Source organism: Chenopodium album, chromosome 22 (assembly GCF_948465745.1).
Source record: "Chenopodium album chromosome 22, dcCheAlbu1.1, whole genome shotgun sequence".
In the NCBI taxonomy this organism is placed as follows: domain Eukaryota; kingdom Viridiplantae; phylum Streptophyta; class Magnoliopsida; order Caryophyllales; family Amaranthaceae; genus Chenopodium; species Chenopodium album.
In genome coordinates, this window is record NC_137855.1 from 2,510,390 (window position 1) to 2,530,634 (window position 20,245).

Genomic DNA, 20,245 nt, shown 5'->3' on the forward strand with positions numbered 1-20,245 from the left:
ATTTTCAGTTTAGTTCAATTCAGCTCTGCTCTAATAAGTTCAGTTCAATTCAGCTCTTAATTTCCTTCTCTTTTAAAATATTCATTTCAATTCAGTTTAGTTTAGTTCAGTTGAGTTCAGTCAATGAAAACATGCCCTGAATACTCTCATGAACCATTGTTATGAAGCTTCAATCACTGCAGACTTTCCATATTTGAATTATCTGGGAAAAATCTTTTCATGCTTCGTAACGGGTAAATTTTACAATCCAGAGAGAATAAGCCTAAAATGCCCGCTTCAAACTTAAAAGAAACCAAATCACAGGATCAGACCACTTAAGTAAGCAGCAACGGTTATTATATAGACGGTAAGTAATACGGAGTCTACGAAGTATTTCTTTTTTTTCTATACAGTATTCTTTTCATAAATCAATGACCTGAGACAAAAATGTGATTGGCCCCCAAACATGTAATATGACAAAAAAAATTTATCAAAGTTTGAACTGTCAGCAAAAACATCCGCATCAATATTTCAGATAACATATGATGCGAATACTGGGGGGTGTAACTGTATCTGTATGTTCAGAAATGGCCGAATCTACTACTTCAATGAAGGTAGCAAGCAGTCGTAAACTCGTTCCATGCGTGAAGTGATAGTCAATTTGTGGGTAGTTTGAAGGTCTGGCTTCGCTAAATCAATTATATCCTGTCTCAAGCTGCAAAAACGTTATTCAGCTGTTGGTCAATACGGAGTAGCAGAAAATAAAAGACCTTGCATGAAAGTAATTCCCAGTTTCCTTCCCTGTTTATAAAGCTGGCAGGAGCCTGAACTCCAGGCAGGCAAAGCTCATTGTATGACCTACCATAATATTCCACGCCTACCATTTCAAGGGATTGGTCCATAGCATGGCCATCTATCACGCCTCATGCCATGCCATGCCAAAGAAAATGTGACCCAGGCAAGGACCATCGGTACTGCCAGCTTTATCAGGTAGCCCGTAAATGGATGCAATATATTGATTTATGCATGGATGAAAAGATTGAATACTGAACTGAAAAGTACAAAGTACCAAGGAACTAACCATGACCATTCTCCAGTAATCTTTGCATGTCTCTCTACTGCACGATATAGACGATCTAAAGTATATAACACCAAGCCGAAGCTGTATCGTGCATCTTGTGCCTGCAGAAAAATGCAACGCTCAACTTTTCTCTAGCAAACTAAAAAAAACCAAATGAAGCTTGCATGCACCAGCATAGGTATTCATGATAGATACAACCATAAGATGAAAAACAATAATGGATTCTGAAATCGCTGTGTTAATTATGTTGTTCTCTCGTACCTCTCGAATTTTTTTGCTTTATAATGCGTCATCACAAGGAAAGATTCTTGTATTGTGCACATCAAGGACTTAAATCAAATTATTCACCATTTTTTGTTGTTGTTGTGGGGTTCACCACTCACAACAATTAGAGTGCTTCTTCAGCAAAACTTAGTCTTGGAATGCCGGATAATCCAACATCAAAGGCACAAACTGATCACCACGTGTTCTTAATTTGAAGTTATTTTATGAAAATAAAATTCTCTGCCTAAATTTACGTGTTTATAATGCCTTGTACATTTCTATCTCTCGTTTCAATGGGGAAAGACTGAATGAGGACTATTACCTATCAACAACCCACCAGCTTAAACAGAGAATAGACAGAGTAACACGAAGAAATGACAGACAAAGGGCATAGCAAGGTACATAGTGGTTAATACAGGGAAGGGAGTCCAATTGAGACATTTTAAGTTACTTTTGTGTTCACTGGCTAGTCGCTTCCTTGCAGGCATTCATTCGTATTATTAGGCACATAATAGCAAGCGAAATAACCATGTATAATACTGGGGATTCACTAGCATATATAGGTGTTTAATGTGTACACTAGATGACTAGAACATGTGTATTAAAAAATTTCCAGTGTATATGTGATCAGGACATAAAAGAGGTATTTGCAACAGCAAAGAATTTTAAAGTACGATGTATGAATCATAAACAAACACATGTAATTTAGGCATATTACCTCCAAAATATATTGAAGTTATAACTTTAATAAAAAAAAAAACAGAAACACAGACATGCAGTGTGTTTTAAGTCAATCAATTGATCATACCTGTCCCAGTTCCATACAAGACTGATAATGCATGATTTTTTTCTCAATCTCCACAATGAGCAACCTCCTCTGACGACGAGCAAGTCTGCCCCTTCCTTCTGCTCCCTTGTCCTAATATAACACAAGTAAACAGCATACTTGAGCAAAGAAAATAACTCTAATAGCATGAACACCTACTTAGGTATAAGATGGATATAATCAGATCAAGAGTGTCAAAATGGTTCAGCAAACCTAGCCAATCAGGTTCAAACATCTTAGGTCAGTACAAATCATCTAAAGAAGAAGGGATTTGTTGTTATGGAAGTGGCCTCTTGAATTAATGGTGAATCTCAATGCATCTTAAATAAGCATGTAATATGGACCCAAGTCTAAGAAAACAATCAATGAAATAGGGACAGTTAAGCATGTATGCAAACCCGATGTAGGTAAAGGTGTCAAGGAATAAATTACCTGTGTAACCCAAGAACGCACTAACATGATTGAAAGGAGAATGAGAGCGAAAGCAGGTAACGCAGCTAAAATGGCAAAGTTGATTTCATTTGCCTTAAGAATCTGGTTCAATTCAAGCATTGCCCTATCAATAGTAGATTGTCAGCGGAAACAAAATTAGTTTCCTTAAGTCCTTGGATTATAACAGACCACATGATTGCAAAATTGATTATACTTACGTCTCAATATCTAATTTCAGCTTTTGAACCTGCAAGAGAGCATCAAGTCTCAATTAAGAGCTTGATAATAAAGGTGAACATGACATCTTTTTTCTATAGATATTTCACTAGGATAATATAAGTAGATAATATTTCACCTGGATGAGCATAGCACGAGGAAGCTCTCCACCAAAAGCGCTTTTAAGGGGATGCACCATCTCCTTCTCATATCTGCATCAGATATCAGCGCCATTATCACTTACAGACAAGAAAAGCCCATCTGAAAATCAACTACCGAGAAATACACATTAACGGGATAAGGCTCTGCAACTACATAACCAATAATAACCTAATCCTATATCTAGTACGCTGTTGGCCAGATCTTCTTCTAGAAAATTAGAGTGATCTAAAATTCACATAGAACCCATGAAAGAATATTGAAGATGAGAAAACAAACAATAGCTGACAAGAAATAGGCTTGACATATCCTTAATAACTGAAACTAACCATCCAAGCCCTATAGGCCCCTATACATAAATCCATCAATATCTGTAAACTATACCAAGTTGATGACAGTCTGAGGAGTATAATTTGATTCTGAATTTTTGAATAAGGCAGCAATGGCTTAAGTCCTGAGTTCAAACCAAATGAAAGCAGCTCTGGGAATTTAACCAGTAAATCAATTTTTTTTAGTGCAAGCTCTAGACAGCTCAAAATGCCCTTCCTTTCAGTTTATGCACTGACCATTGATTTATTTCAACTCTGAAGAAATGCAATCTTACTTTAGTTTTTAGAGCAGAGATGTATCCACTACAACATCCTCATTTCATCCAAAACAGGTACATCAATCACGAAGAATAAGGATTGTTTCTGCCTATCGATTTTCATTGCTACGCTTCCAAAAAAGAAGCACCATGTATTACTGATTCATTTAAATTGTCTTATGGACACAGTTCAAAGATACAGTTGCAATTTTGACAGAGGAAATACCTCGCCATAACTATCTGAAGAAGCTCCAGATCTGTAGCATTCTCTGGGAAATTCTGGCCATTTGCCTGCTCACAGAAAGCCACCAACATTCTGTTCAGCAAATAAATAAATAAATAAAGATCAGGACATGAAAGAAGTCAAACCAGCTGGTAAAGAGAGAATTTAGAAAAGATAACACCGTTAAACAGACAATAAGGAATTCAATTTTTAACCAGAAATGTGCATACTTTATGCTTTGACAACAAAGTGAATAACAATTTGATTTGCAAAAGGTTCTCATAACAAAAAATCATAAAAACACAAGTGAAATTCAAGGGAAGATCTTGAAGAATACAAGTCATATACCTGGTTCCACATTTTATAAGCCACTGCAGCTTTTTAAAACAGGTATAATAGTCACTTCATAGATCAAGTGTAACAATTCATTCGCTAACAAATTTGTCCAACATCACCTATAAAGGCTAAGATGAGTGGTTAATAATTAAGTGGTTAAATACTTCACTTCCTTTAGAATATGGATTAGTGAGCAATGTAATACACATTATCAATGTGGGGTGGATGAATTGGAGAAGCGCTTAGGAGTCTTATGTAACAGGATTACTTAGAACCATTCAGAAAATTCATAGAGCTAGTACATAATGGACATTACAAGGGCCTGGTTCCAATTCCAGTTGAACCACAATCTCATATAGGGACTAGAAATTAAGTTCTAATCTTTAGCATCGTCATCTGTGAAACATTAAGTAAAAAGAAACCAGAAAATTTGTCAAAAAAAACCTTTTTGTACTAAAAAAATTCTGAGATACATTTTTTTTTTGGTTGATTACCTTTGACAATTTTTTATTAGCATTGGCACCTTATGGTCAGAAACTAGCCGAAATGTCAGATATCTGGTTCTCAAGATTTTTTTAAAAAATAAAGTAGTAGCCTTGTAGGTTGACTCATTTGCTTGTTGTGGGTGTTTTTGCTTGACAGTGACAGAATTTTTTTTAAGTGGGTATTTAAGAAAAAATGGAGGAATATTAGAAGATGATACATACATATAGGGTCTTTTCTGTAAGAAAAAAAAAAATAACATATAATTTTGTAACAAAACCTGCAAAGTTCGACATGATCATATCTAAGGAACAAAAGTTTAAGATTAAATCTCTTGTACTTGAAAGTTGAGTCAAGAAACTTTACCTATGTAGCGAATTAGCAGTTAATTGCACTTCTTCTGAATCCATTACCCCTCTATGTCTCTTTCTGAATGTCTCAAAAAGTTCATCCCTAATTGACATAAGCTGACAAAACAATGAGGTAATGTAAGTTGAACATTTAAGATCTACAGGAGATAAAACACTCAACATATTATTAATTAAAGAAGATGATGAGTTTGCAATCAAATGAAAAAAGATATGGAAAGACAGAAATGACCCATACACTCAAAGGTACGCTAGGAAGATTATTAATTCAATTCAGCTATGCCTAACATGAACAACTGCAGAATTTCATAATTATATACTGCAAGAGATGACAGCTTCAAACATTACATGGCATGCCATTTCTGAAGCGCTACACCTCCATCCACAACTTCACATAACAGACTACTAACTCATTTACATCATGGGGAATGATGCTTTAAGAAATATACGAAGTATCATCTTTAGTTGTACTCTCTCAATGCCTACTGTCCCAGACAGATATGGCTACGACCCTGTACTTTTCACTGAATTTCACATACTGAAATTATTTAACAGAATTTACTGATCTACAAGTGTTTTTTTTGTTGTATGAGGCTTACTATTTACTACTAAATAAAAATGATTTTTATTTTTACCGACTTAACTTTATTATTACATTCATTTTCAAGTTGAAGAGAAACCACATTTTCAAGTATTAATATTCTCAGAGTACCATATGCATCATGTAAGCAGTATAGCCTCTTGTTTCCAAACATAGATTAATGACCAAAGCCCCATCAAAACAACACATTCAGCTAGAATTAAACCACCACCAGAGTCATACCGGTTGCTCCACATGCTCAGTCCAGAAACTAATTGTTGATTCTTTTGCTTCACGAACCCAGTTATCAATGTCAGGACTACCAACCAGCCTACTATGACGTACAATCCACAGTGAACAAACAGAAAGGCCAACTGCCCCGCACGTATACCGGATCCAGTACCGAGTCATATTCCTGGGCTTCCGATGCCTAGCAATCTGAGAGAACAAAAAAAAAATGAAGGTACAGCCATACAATCATACAAACACCTCATTAGCTATTTATAAATAGATTACATTAACTGCAAAGTTTTGTTTTTCTCAAGATTAAGTCCATACGCAAGATACTAACATCATGCAAGCGCGCATAGTACATAAATTACTGCCTCAATCCCTATTTGTTGGCCCCATTGGGGCTAGTTACAGATTTAATACTTCTTCCGTTTCTTTTTAATTGACACATATGACTTTTGACACTATTCACAAACTTTACTTTGACTAGCTTTTGTGATTTACCGATAAGAAAAACATAGTCAAGTAGGATCTTGTTAGAATCGTCTCAATGTGTATTTTCAAATTATCAACTCTTTAAATTTTTTACTTCTTATAATTATAGATATCAACGGTTGAATTTATGCAATGTCAAATGTGATAAAAGAAGTGTGTCAGCTAAAAAAGAATGAAGTATTTGGCTGGGTGGAGTTGATGAAAGAAAATAAAGGTCGGACCGATTGCAGTATATGTAAAACACAAAAGAGTAAAATTGTGGTGTGGACGACTGGACCCTCATGAGTGATTCCCCCGAACTACGAGTCCTACAACAACAAAAAGTCATTACGAGAAAATATAGTTGAAAACACCCTAAACTAACATAAAGTACAACGTCAACGGTGGGACGAATAGTCTAAGGTAAGACGAACAACATCGGCTTTATAGATTCGAGGTCGCGTCTGCATCGTTTCAAGCATATGGCCGGGTCAACATTCCCGGCCTCAAAGCTATGACACCGTCATATTTTCCGCCTTCCCCCCGGTGAGATTTTTGTGTGCAGTCTTCCTAGCGTCTGGCAATGCACAAAACCTACCTCAGGTCTGTAGAAGGAATCAACATTGAATAACTATATTATAGTTATTCATCATTGAGTTGCCTACCTTCCCCTATAGAGCTTTATATTGCACCTCTTGTAAATTGTTAGTGAACAACCGACTCACAGTAACACAATAATGGGTCAAAACTTGTGAAAATGTAATAATAACACCCTTTTTTTTTTTTTGGGGGGGGGGGATCCAAAGAATGGGTTACATTTTGACACTTTTATTTTTCCAAAAAATATTTTTTGTGGGCCCCAAAAACGGAAAATACGGGAAAAAAGGCGGTAATTGGAAAAATATGAAAATTTGCTGAAATAGTCCACAAGATGGGGAAAATGTGGGGAATAAGAGGGGGGGTGGGTCGGTGGGTTTTTAACACTTTTTACATCCCATATTTCCCTTATCGTGCTTTTTTTGAGGTTCGGAATAAGACCGAGAATATGGTGATTGACCCAAAAACAGGGTGATTGGGGGACAATTTGAGTTGTTGGTGAATGTTTACATGAGATTACAAACATGAATAGTTTGTTCAAATATATCAATCAACTCGACATAACACATCACACATCATATCGATCAACACACATGTGAATAGTAACAATGAATAGTCATCTCCAATGGTGAGACTTCAGTGAGTTTTTTTAGGAGAGAGAGAGAGTATTTTTTGTAAATGATACCAATAAGTTAGTATCTAAACTTAGCAACTCCAAAAGAAAGTTGCTAAGTTTATATACTCAACATTGACTCTCATTTGATAAATAATGTGGGCTTATATAAATATTATAATTGTTTTGTAATTTATTTAAGTTTTAATTTTATTTTATTTCTAAAAAAACTTAAAATGTGATTGCTGGACCACAAATTGAAAGTGACATAAGTATACTTTAGAAAGTCTCACCACTAGGAAATTAAATTTCACATGAGTTGCTAAATTGAGAAATGAGTTGGGTATCACCATTAGAGGTGAAACACAACTCATTTTGTATTTCAATACTCGAAGTTGAGTCTCACCTATGAAGATGGTCTTATATTATATAATGTGTTCATTTCCATTGCTAGTGTCAAATCACATCACTTATGTAGCATAATTATACCTTTATGACATCACTTATGTAGCATAGTTATACCTTTATGACATCACACTTGTCAAGTCACATCATACTATGACATCACATCATTTACAATTTACTTTCATAATTATGATATCATTATAGTCAAGTCACATTAGTTCATATATACTTTCATGACATCATTATAGTCAAGTCACATCACATCACTACATACTTATTTGACATCAATATACTTAATGACATCATTATAAATATATGACATTATTATAGTCAAGTCACATCACTTCAATATACTTATATGGCATCATTATAAATATATGACATCACTATACTCAAGTCAAATATCACATTACTACACTTATATGACATCACTATATTTCATGAATTTCAAAATAGAGTTTAAACTCATACTTGGTACTTTATAGACATCTTTATCTGTGTCTTATGGTTTCAAACCTTGTTATATGACCCAAGGAGTCATCCAACACATACAGATCATTATTTTAAAAAATGTCAAAAAATTGATCCAAAATAATGTATTATAGCCTTCAATTTTGGACAATTTTCCACTTATTTTGACCCGATAATAAAAATTGTCGAGATGCTTACCATGGACCCTAATACACCCCGAGAGTCTATTTGGGTGGGTGTAACCATCCAATATGCTTTAAAACGGTCAATTTACCCATTCGCAACTTGCATCGATTTCGTGACCTAAAGCCTACTACGCACATTTAAGACAACATATAACGGTCAAATATGGTTCGAAACGGCATAATATGACCCTAAGATGTATCCCCTACGGTCTTAAGACTTTTCGCTACCAGGCCCCGTAACCTCAAAAAACGTGAATAATAGCCTTCAATTTTGGAATTTTTTGACCTTTTTTCGCCTTGAAATAAAAATTTCCCTGATGTTTACCATGGTCCCTAACACCCTCCAGGAGTCCAATTGGGTGGGTGGAATCATCCAATTTGCCTTAAAACAATCAATTTACACGTTCACAACTTGCACCGATTTTGTGAGCTCAAGCCTACCATGGACACTAATGACATTATATAATGGCTATGTATGGTTCCAAACGGCATTATATGACCTAAAGATGTATCCCCTAGGGTCTCAAGACTTTTCGCCACCGGGCCCCGTAACCTAAAAATTCCTCAAAAACCGTGAGTAATAGCCTTCAATTTTGGATTTTTTTTTACCCTTTTTCTCCAATAAATAAAAATTTTCCAAATGTTTACCATGGTCCCTAACACCCTCCGGTAGCCCAATTGGGTGGGTGGAACCATCCAATTTGCCTTAAAACGGTCAATTTAGCCGTTATCAACTTGCACCGATTTCGTGAGCTCAAGCCTATCATGGACATTTATGACATTATATAATGACTATATATGGCTCCAAACGACATTATATAACCCTAAGATGTATCTCCTAGTGTCTTAAGACTTTTCGCCAACGGGCCCCGTAACCTCAAAAATTCCTCAAAAAAACGTGAATAATAGGCTTCAATTTTGGAATTTTTTTGACCTTTTGTCGCCCGGAAATAAAAATTTCCCAGATGTTTACCATGGTCCCTAACACCCTCCGGGAGTCCAATTGGGTGGGTGGAACCATCCAATTTGCCTTAAAACGGTCAATTTACCCGTTGACAACTTGCATCGATTTCGTAAGCTCAACCCTATCATGGACATTTATGACATTGTGTAATGACTATATATGGTACCAAACGGCATTATATGACCTTAAGATGAATCTCCTAGGGTCTCAATACTTTTCGCCACCGGGCCCCGTAACTAGGGGTGTTCAAATCCGGGTACCCGGGTTTTCGGGTACCCGAAACAGCGGGTACCCGAATCTTCGGGTAGTTTGAAACTCGACCCGTGACCTGACCCGAGAAGACCGGGTACCCGGATTTCGGGTACCCGATTTTCTCGGGTCGGGTCATAGGGTACCCGAATTTGATATGACAGTAATTTGCCCAAAATGTGAAATTATAAACAATCTAGAATTTATTTACCCAAACTTTACATAATTAGAAAAAGTAAGTACAACTAAAATTACATACAATTACAAGTAAAAATAGATCTTACTGTATTGAACATTATATAAAAAAAAAAAAGAAAAAAGAAAAGAGAAGCCCAAATTCGTAGCTAACAGCTTCAATCATCACCAACATCAACCATCATTATCAACACCAACCATCATTCACATAAGTCTTGCTTTCACCTTTCAATTTCCACCGTTCTAACTCAAATCCGACGAAAATCTACCTTCAACGGCACCACGATTCTAACCCAGAAATTGAAGACCCAAAATCAACCACCACGTTTCTTCGATTATAACCCAGAAAAAATAAGAACCCCTCACAAAATTGAACCACCCACCTCTTTCATAATTCGAACAAAACTGGACCCGTGATGCGAGTAAGAACCACGAGCCACAAATTCAAGGGTAAATTGGACCCATGATGCAAGTAAGAACAAAGAAGGAACTCAAGGAGGAAGAAGGAAGGAAGACAGAGAGAGGCAGGAACTCAAAGAGGAAGAGAGAGAGAGAGAGAGAGCGGCGATTGTGAGTTGTGACTTGTGAGGAAGGAACCCTAAGGGGCATGTGGGGATTGTGGGCTGGGCTTAGTAGCGTTTTTTTTTATATATAAATTTAATTTCGGGAATTCGGGTACCCGCATATTAAAGAATGCGGCCCATGTCCCGACCCGGATAACATTAAATTTTCCCGGGTCGGGTACCCGTCCCGGAAAAACAGTTTTTTCCCCTAAATTTCCCATCGGGTATTTATCGGGTCATCGGGAAATCGGGTCGGGTTTTTTTGAACACCCCTACCCGTAACCTCGAAAATTCCTCAAAAATCGTGGATAATAGCCTTTTATTTTGGAATTTTTTGACCTTTTTCCTCACAGAAATAAAAATTTCCAAAATGTTTACCATGGTCCCTAACATCCTCCGAGAGTCCAATTGGGTGGGTGGAACCATCCAAATTGCCTTAAAACGGTCAATTTAGCCGTTTACAACTTGCACCGATTTCGTGACCTCAAGCCTATCATGGACATTTATGACATTATATAATGACTATATATGGCTCCAAACGACATTATTAACCCTAAGATGTATCTCCTAGTGTCTCAAGAATTTTCGCCAACGGGCCCCGTAATCTCAAAAAAACATGAATAATAGCCTTCAATTTAGGAATTTTTTTGACCTTTTGTCGCCCGGAAATAAAAATTTCCCAGATGTTTACCATGATTCCCTAACACCCTCCGGGAGTCCAATTGGGTGGGTGGAACCATCCAATTTGCCTTAAAACGGTCAATTTACCCGTTCACAACTTGCATCGATTTCGTAAGCTCAACCCTATCATGGACATTTATGACATTGTGTAATGACTATATATGGTTCCAAACGACATTATATGTCCTTAAGATGAATCCCCTAGGGTCTTAATACTTTTCGCCATCGGGCCCCATAACCTCAAAAATTCCTCAAAAATCGTGGATAATAGCCTTTTATTTTGGAATTTTTTGACCTTTTTTCTCATAGAAATAAAAATTTCCAAAATGTTTACCATGGTCCCTAACACCCTCCGGGAGTCCAATTGGGTGGGTGGAGCCATCCAATTTGCCTTTAAACGGTCATTTTACCCGTTTACAACTTGCACCGATTTCGTGAGCTCAAGCCTATCATGGACAATTATGACATTATATAATGACTATATATGGTTCCAAACAACATTATATGACACTAAGATGGATCCCCTAGGGTCTCAAGACTTTTCGCTAACGGGCCCCATAACCTCGAAAATTACTCTAAAAACGTGAATAATAGCATTCAATTTTTGAATTTTTTGACCTTTTTTCGCCCTGAAATAAAAAAAAATTGCCCAGATGTTTACTATGGTCCCAAACACCCTCCAAGAGTCTAATTTAGTGGGTGGAACTATCCAATTTGCCATAAAACGGTCAATTTACCCGTTCACAACTTACACCGATTTTGAGAGCTCAAGCCTACCATGGACATTTATGACATAATATAATGGCTATGTATGGTTCCAAACCAAAGTTACCCGGAACACGGGACGATAGTGTGTTCCCTGTACCCGAACGTCTGTACCAAAACGCGGTACTGACACGTTCCAGTTCGCGGTGGTTCGCAATCTGGTTCGTCGACGACGGAGAACACAATTGTAGTACGATCTAAGTCGCAGTCTAAGAGAGTTACAATTGTGTTGTCATTTGTTTATAATTTTGGGAATAATTGAAAGTTTAAAAGACTTTGAAGGTTTTATCAATGGAGGAAGAAGATGAAGAATCGTGGAATGGAAGAGTGATAAGACTAATAACTTATGAGAAAACAAGTCTAACAAAGTGGACCCTTATGTCCCAATATCCCCTTCTCTTCCTATTTTTTTTTCTTTTTTAATTGTCTACATAGTAACTATTTTTGCACTGTGCTACAGGGCCTACAGCTATATAGCATGGGAATTAACAATACATTAACTGCAATATCCAGCTTTATCTTTTTTTTTTTAAATGTATATATAATTAATTTATGGTAAATAGTGGAGTATCAATTATAAAATTATAAATAACAAATCACTATTAAAACAAATGACCATACGTTCCGAGAACTCTTAAAGCTACGTTCCACGTTCCCGTACCCGTACCAAGTTCCGGAACGTCCCGCGTTCCATATAACGTTGATCCAAACGGCATTATATGACTTTATGATGTATCCCCTAGGTTTTCAATACTTTTTGCCACCGGGCCCCGTAACCTCAATATTCCCTCAAAAATCGTGGATAATAGCCTTTTATTTCGGAATTTTTTTGACTTTTTTTCTCCCGGAAATAAAAATTTCCTAAATGTTTATTATGGTCCCTAAAACCCTACAAGAGTCCAATTGGGTGGGTGGAACCATCCATTTGCCTTTAAACGGTAAATTTACCCATTCGCAACTTGCACCGATTTCGTGAACTCAAGCCTACTACGGACATTTAAGACAACATATAATGGTCATATATAGTTCCAAAGAGCATTATATGACCCTAAGATATATCCCATAAGGTCTCAAAACTTTTCTCCACCGGACCCCGTAACCTCAAAAATTTCTCGAGGAACGTGAATGATAACCTTCTACTTTGGAATTATTTGACCTTTTTTCTCATAGAAATAAAAATTTCCAAAATGTTTACCATGGTCCCTAACACCCTCCGGGAGTCCAATTGGGCGAGTGGAACCATCCAATTTGCCTTAAAACGGTCAATTTAGCCGTTCACAACTTGCACCGATTTCGTGAGCTCAAGCCTATCATGGACATTTATGACATTATATAATGACTATATATGGCTCCAAACGACATTATATAACCCTAAGATGTATATCCTAGTGTCTCAAGAATTTTCGCCAACAAGCCCCGTAATCTCAAAAATTCCTAAAAAAACGTGAATAATAGCCTTCAATTTTGGAATTTTTTTTGACCTTTTGTCGCCCGGAAATAAAAATTTCCCAGATGTTTACCATGGTCCCTAACACCCTCCGGGAGTCCAATTGGGTGGGTGGAACCATCCAATTTGCCTTAAAACGGTCAATTTACCCGTTGACAACTTGCATCGATTTCGTAAGCTCAACCCTATCATGGACATTTATGACATTATATAATGCCTATGTATGGTTCCAAACGACATTATATGACCTTAAGATGTATCCCCTAGGGTCTCAAAACTTTTCGCCATAGAGCCCCGTAACGTCAAAAATTCCACAAAAACCATGGATAATAGCCTTTTATTTTGGAATTTTTTGACCTTTTTTCTCCCGAAAATAAAAATTTCCCAGATGTTTACTATTGTCCCTAACCCCCTCCGGGAGTCCAATTAGGTGGGTGAAACTATCCAATTTGCCTTTAAACGGTCAATTTACCCATTCGCAACTTGCACCGATTTCGTGAACTCAAGCATACTATGGACATTTAAGACAACATATAATGGTCATATATGTATCCCATAAGGTCTCAAGACTTTTTCGCCACCGGCCATTAACCTCAAAAAACGTGAATAATAGCTTTCAATTTTGGAATTTTTTGACCTTTTTTCGCCCACCCGGATGTTTACCATGGTCCCTAACACCCTCTAGGAGTCAAATTGGGTGGGTGGAACCATCCAATTTGCCTTAAAATGGTCAAGTTACCCATTAACTTGAATTGATTTTGTGAGATCAAGCCTACCATGGACATTAATGACATTATATAATGGCTATGTATGGTTCCAAACGGCATTATATGACCTTAAGATGCATCCCCTAGGGTCTCAATACTTTTCGCCATCGGGCCCCGTAACCTCAAAAATTCTTCAAAAATCGTGGAAAATAGCCTTTTATTTTGGAACTTTTTGACCTTTTTTCTCCCGAAAATAAAAATTTCCTAGATGTTTACTATGGTCCCAAACACCCTCCGGGAGTCCAATTGGGTGGGTGGAACCATAAAATTTGCCTTAAAACGGTCAATTTACCCGTTAACAACTTGCACCGATTTCGTGAGCTCTATGGACATTTATGACATTATATAATGGCTATATATGGTTCCAAACGACATTTTATGACCCTAAGATGTATCCCCTAGGGCCTCAAGACTTTTCGCCAGCGGGCCCCGTAACTTCAAAATTTCCTCAAAAAGCGTGGATTAGCCTTCAATTTTGGAAAAAATTGACCTTTTTTCGCCCCAGATGTTTACCATGGTCCCTAACATCCTCCGGGTGTCCAATTGGGTGGGTGGAAGTGTGGAACCATCCAATTTGCCTTAAAACTGTCAATTTACCCGTTTTCGAACACGCCTCTTGTATTGGCTATAAGCTTTCACGAGGCATGTACGTAGCCGAATAATGGTCATATATGGGTCGAAACAATATTATATGACCCCGTGATGCATTCCGTAATGTTCCGTGAAATTCCGACACTTAGTCCCGGTACCTCGTAAATCGCTCCGATTTTGTGTATTATAGCCTTCATATTTTGCTTCCGTATATCATTTTTTCAACCGGAGAGATTATGCATCATTTATAGTGATCGAAACCATCTAATTCATCCTAAATCATCATGTCTTAAGGGCCTTAGGAGTCGTAAATATTGCCGGAACCCGGTATGCCTTGTCCTTGGGTGGACATGCAACACGACCCTTGTACCATCACTAGGGACTACTAAAAAAAGAAATTGGGACAATCTCAAAGAGACAGAGTGAGTATACACTCTAATTTGCAATGCACTGAGAAGACTTTTTCAAGGGAACCTTAGTACATGAAGAGTATCAGGTTTACAGAAAAGACTTTTTGAATTTGAAAAAAAGAAAAGAAAAAAAAAACCTCCATTTCCTTAATATTGAAACATTAGGGGGGGGGGGGGGGGAACAGATTTTAAGAAGAGGGGAAATAAAGAGAGGAATAAAGATGGGACCCATGTGATGAGGGGAGAGATAGAGAGAAAGCATTTCTAAATAGTGAAGTGTTACAATATCAGGGGAATGGAAGAATTTTTTCTTTTTAAGAATTTTTTTTCCAGCTATATGGTGAAATATAAAAGAATATTAACATCTCCAAATCTTGATTCTTTTGAGTAGCAACATATAATCATTACCTCGGAAAAATAAAAGTAAAGGAAAGAAGCAGCAACAATAAGTAGTAAGGCTAAGGAATCATTTAACCATAATATTTTCTAAGCAAGCAGATTTTACATAAGATATGGATTCTCATTTGCTGTTCTCTGCATAATGGCATTTCCTTTTCCAGGAAATCCTAGCTGTAGACATCAGTCATATAGCTTTTATACTGTCTGGTAAGTAACTAGCTATTATCCGAACAGTAAATTCAAATATACAGAATAGCTAAACTTTCCTTCAGGGAAGAAAAAAAAATACAATTGAAACGTCAAACGCAAGAAGTAATGCCTATGTACCCATTACTCAGTCTTAGCACACAAGCCTCTAAGATGATCATCTAACTAACACTTAAAAATGGAACTATGAATGTCAGGATTGTCAGCAGCAAGAATGGGAGAATCTCTATACATTAAATCAAATTAGTGTGTTCAGTTTCTACGTCCCTTCCAGTGTACAATAAAGAAGAAAAAGGGGGGGGGGGGGGTGGGGGGGCACACAACATCACAAAACCATATTGAACAACAGATTTAGAAAGAAACCATACACATACGAGTTTAGACAGTTTGAAATGAAAGACCTAAGCACATGAAAAGAGTAACTCTAGAAAACAACATAAATAGCCTTACAATGAGAGATAGATATGAGTCAAGCTTCTGGAGGTTCTGATAAATTATATCAATTGCACCTCGAATTTCATCATCCGTCCACTGTGACTGCACTTCAGTCATTCTATTGAATACAAGTCCATATGAGTTATTCTCCCCAGTAAATGAATCTATCTGGATTATTTTGCATAAAGAGAATAAGCAAGATTCAGAACTACAATGAAAAAACAATTCAAAAGTTCTTTACAAACAAATACAAAAATATACTGCTAAAAAGAAAAGGAAGAAGATGAAACAAAAATATATACCTGGGACAAAGAAATACGCAATTGAGCAACGGAATTCTCAAGATTTGAAAATAATCCATTGATAGTGATCAATAATGATGGCAATGCCTTTTGAGGATCAGCCACCAGGTCTTCTCCTTGTTTATCAATTGCCATATACACCTGAATGAGATTCATGATAACTTGTATATAGGTCAAAAGTATTCAAATATAGACACATACACTGCAAATTTTCATTTTTAGAATCAATCAGCCAAGACCATGAATATAATCGATAGTCTGCCTCTCCGTCCTCAGAAACATGTACTTCATGCAAGCTTTAAGAGGCCTCTAACAGTCTAACCACAAGGTCCCAGACTTGTACTTCATGACACACACTTTCCCATGTAATTCATGCAAGCTCTGTCCCATGTACTTCATGCAAGCTCTAACTGAACAACTCCTTCTCTTGTCAGAGAAAAGTTGCATCAAAGCCTCCGATAACTTACACATGTGTTGTGGACTTGTAGTTGTAGGTAATCTCTAAGATAAGTAGCAATTGGAGAGAGGTAGAAACAGGAGGCAGAGGGATACATTGCATTAACTTTGGTTTGTGCGTTTGTCTAACTCATGGGCCAACAGATAGTCAGATATGCATCTTTAAACAAGGTATTGAGTAACAACTCCAGAAAATGTAACAGTATATTGTCCAAAACAGAAAGGTACTTCACCGTACCATCCTAAGTACCAAAAAAAAAAAAAAAAATGAATCGTATGTTCGTAGTATGTAATTTAAATGATTTATCAACTGTATTGGATGTTAAATATATTAGTGCCTAGTGCTAGAAAGGATTCTCCCACACCCAAGCCACAAGTACTAAATAGGATGCAAAAGAGCCACCTTATATGCCCTTCTCAAATAAGGGCAGATATCACTTAGCCTCATTCAGGAGTAAAATACACAAGAAAACATATTAAGCAAGACATAGGTGCTTCTCTGCCGACCAGTTCCCACTTCTAGAAGCAACCACAAAACAGCATATAAAAGAAGCTGGGAAACCTAACATTAATAAATGTCAGCACGCACATATCATATGCCTTCACATTAATCATTACCACAAATTCTACATGAGGGAAAATTTATCAGATTTTGTGCAAAGCAAGCAAGGGTGAAAAAGTGAACAAACCTGTGACAGGAACACAGCAAGTGCACATCGTATGCTATCCAATACAGAAACTCTCTCGGATATAAAACCAGATGCAGAATGGCAAAGTGTTTGAAAAGAAGAATCTTCGGCAATAAAATTCCGCACCAATTCAACAGTTTCACCAATCAAAGCCCGTGGCCCTCTCTCAAACATCATAAAATAGGCTTTCTGAGCATTAGACCCCTGTACCAAAAAAACACTAATCATTGGCATCTAATCTCTTGCCATTGAAAACTAGAGACAAAATGAAACTACAAACACATATTGACATGCTGAGGAACATGGGAAACAGAAATCCATGTAACAACCTCTGCTTTAGCCTGCCAATATTGCAAATTCTTCTGAACATTGTGCATATTTGATAATATATGCTCGAAAACATCTTCCAAAACATCATAAATTCTAGATGCTTCTGTTAGTATCCTGCATTACCACAAAATATAATCATTAACATAAAACAAACACACTATAGTTACGACTACAGGCATATTATTTTTAATGTTTAGTAGCTTCTCGAGCTTGAAACATCATATAATCAAAACAATATCCTCCAAAAACATTGCAATATACTGTCACAACATTTAGTAAACCTTAACTTCGAACAGTAAATGTTGAACTATCATCCTGTCCGACTCGAAAATCATAAAGGTATAAGGAATTTCAATGACATAACATTTCTCAGTAATTCTAGCTCAAAAACTTCAAATTCAGCACAATTTTAGAAGCTCAAACAATATAGCAATACAATCACACTAAAACCACCAGAAAAATCCTTAATCCAACACTACAACAAAATCAACAGAAACATGTAAGAATTGCAAAAGTACGCAATACTCAAGCTCAAATCAAGCAATCAAACAAACAAAATTAAGTTGAATTCAGCATAATCTGAGTAAAATAGAGAGAAATTACAGTGAAGAATGAACCGATTTAGACGGAAGAGGAAGAGGCAAACACAACTTCTGGCGACGAGACCTAGCACGACCAAATTGACGACAAAAACTGGAAAGTTTACCGATGAAAGGAGAATTGGAGAATCGAGACCAAAGATAATTGGAGTACAGCAAAGTTAGGGTTCTGAAATTCTTGGATTGATCATTCTCTTGCGAAGGTGATGCAATTTCCATGGAGTTTCTCGATTCGGAGTTCATGGCTTTGTTTTGGCGCCGTTGACGAGTACAACCGTTTCGCCGGAGTAGTTCTCAACTTGCAATTGAGCTACAAACTGAAGTAGAATATTGCGCTCCAAGCCATCATTTGTGTTTACAGGGCTGAGCCTGCCTGTTGTAAGCTTGACACTGCCCGGCCCATAAGTGTCATTTTTGGGTATCGATACTAGTGTAAAAGCCCATAGCAACATAGCGATAAAGTTGAAATCGGGTTGAGTTTAGATCGGGTTAATAATTGCATGAATTAGGTATGCTTACGTTTTGACTCTTTGTAACAATATTCTCATTTGAATTTGCACGGGGGGGGGGGGGGGGGGGGTGGGGGTCATGGTCACTTTGTGTAGGTGAGCAACTAAGAAGGTAAGGGTCTGTTCTGAATCTTCTGATTGACTGAACTGCATATATTATGAGAGTAGGATATTAGGAACTGAACTGAAATTAATCTAAAGAGAACAGGCCCTAAGTAGAAATGTATGAGCATAAACATTTATAAATCTTTGTGTAAAAAGTTAATTATGATGATATTACAACATTACATTAGATTTAACTAAAAGGTATAACTTAGTTAGTTTTTATGTATCTAAAACCATAATTACAATTCTTGGGACAATTAGTTTACACAGTCATGTCAACGCTATAGCTTTCAATGATATCTTCCGCTTCATTGGATCTCCACACTCCCACTTTAATAACAAACTCCATCATGGTTGTTTGGAAGGCACTGCCCACCAATTATTCTAAACTAGATTTTACAGATTTAGTTCAACTTGATTCAATAGCGGTGGAAATTATCATTTGAGACAATACCAACATCCTCTAATGCCATACACTTTTAAGTTTAATATTGGCAACACTAAAACTTTCATCGCTCAAGCATCTGCTCTCTTGAAAACCTTACTTGATGTGTCATGTCTATCCGCTCATTTAAAAGTTTTATGTGACAAATTGATCTTGTTAGTGTAGACATGTCACATGCATATTCTTCTCAACAACAGTGAATAGTTGGAGTATTACTTCGTATGTCACATTTTTTATTTTTTTTTAGAAGGTAAGGAGAAATAAACATTAGGAAGCCCTTGAGATAGGATGTCGCATGTGTATAAATAAAATGAGACAAATTGAACATGTACGTGATTAAGTACCTCAATTAAGTCATGTTATGTTTTGTTAGGGCCTGTTCTGATTGACTGAAGTGAACTGAACTGAATTGAATATTTTATTAGAGGAGGATATTAGGAATTGAACTAAACTGAAAATAATATGAAGTGAACAGACCCTTAAGGTACATATGAACAAATACCGCTTAATTACTCTAGTTAAGGGTATCTTATTATTATTATTATTATTATTATTATTATTATCTTTTTATTTTATTTTGTTAAAAATGGATTAGTAGTTAAGTAAAGTGCACAAGCACAACCTATCC

General features: G+C 36.7%; 1 protein-coding gene across 1 annotated transcript; it reads right to left on the bottom strand.

Annotated features, from left to right (window-relative positions):
* Window positions 1-319: 319 nt before the first annotated feature.
* Window positions 320-18,917, bottom strand: LOC145605048 (protein DGS1, mitochondrial-like). The gene is made up of 14 exons (XM_081661060.1): window positions 18,563-18,917; window positions 17,959-18,073; window positions 17,630-17,833; window positions 16,485-16,625; window positions 16,198-16,350; window positions 5,777-5,971; window positions 4,952-5,052; window positions 3,770-3,859; window positions 2,938-3,010; window positions 2,801-2,829; window positions 2,583-2,706; window positions 2,133-2,243; window positions 1,061-1,161; window positions 320-694 (listed from the first exon to the last, which is right to left on the bottom strand). The coding sequence occupies exons 1-14, from the start codon at window positions 18,799-18,801 to the stop codon at window positions 580-582; spliced, it is 1,791 nt and encodes a 596-aa protein (XP_081517186.1). The 5' UTR covers window positions 18,802-18,917; the 3' UTR covers window positions 320-579.
* Window positions 18,918-20,245: the final 1,328 nt, after the last annotated feature.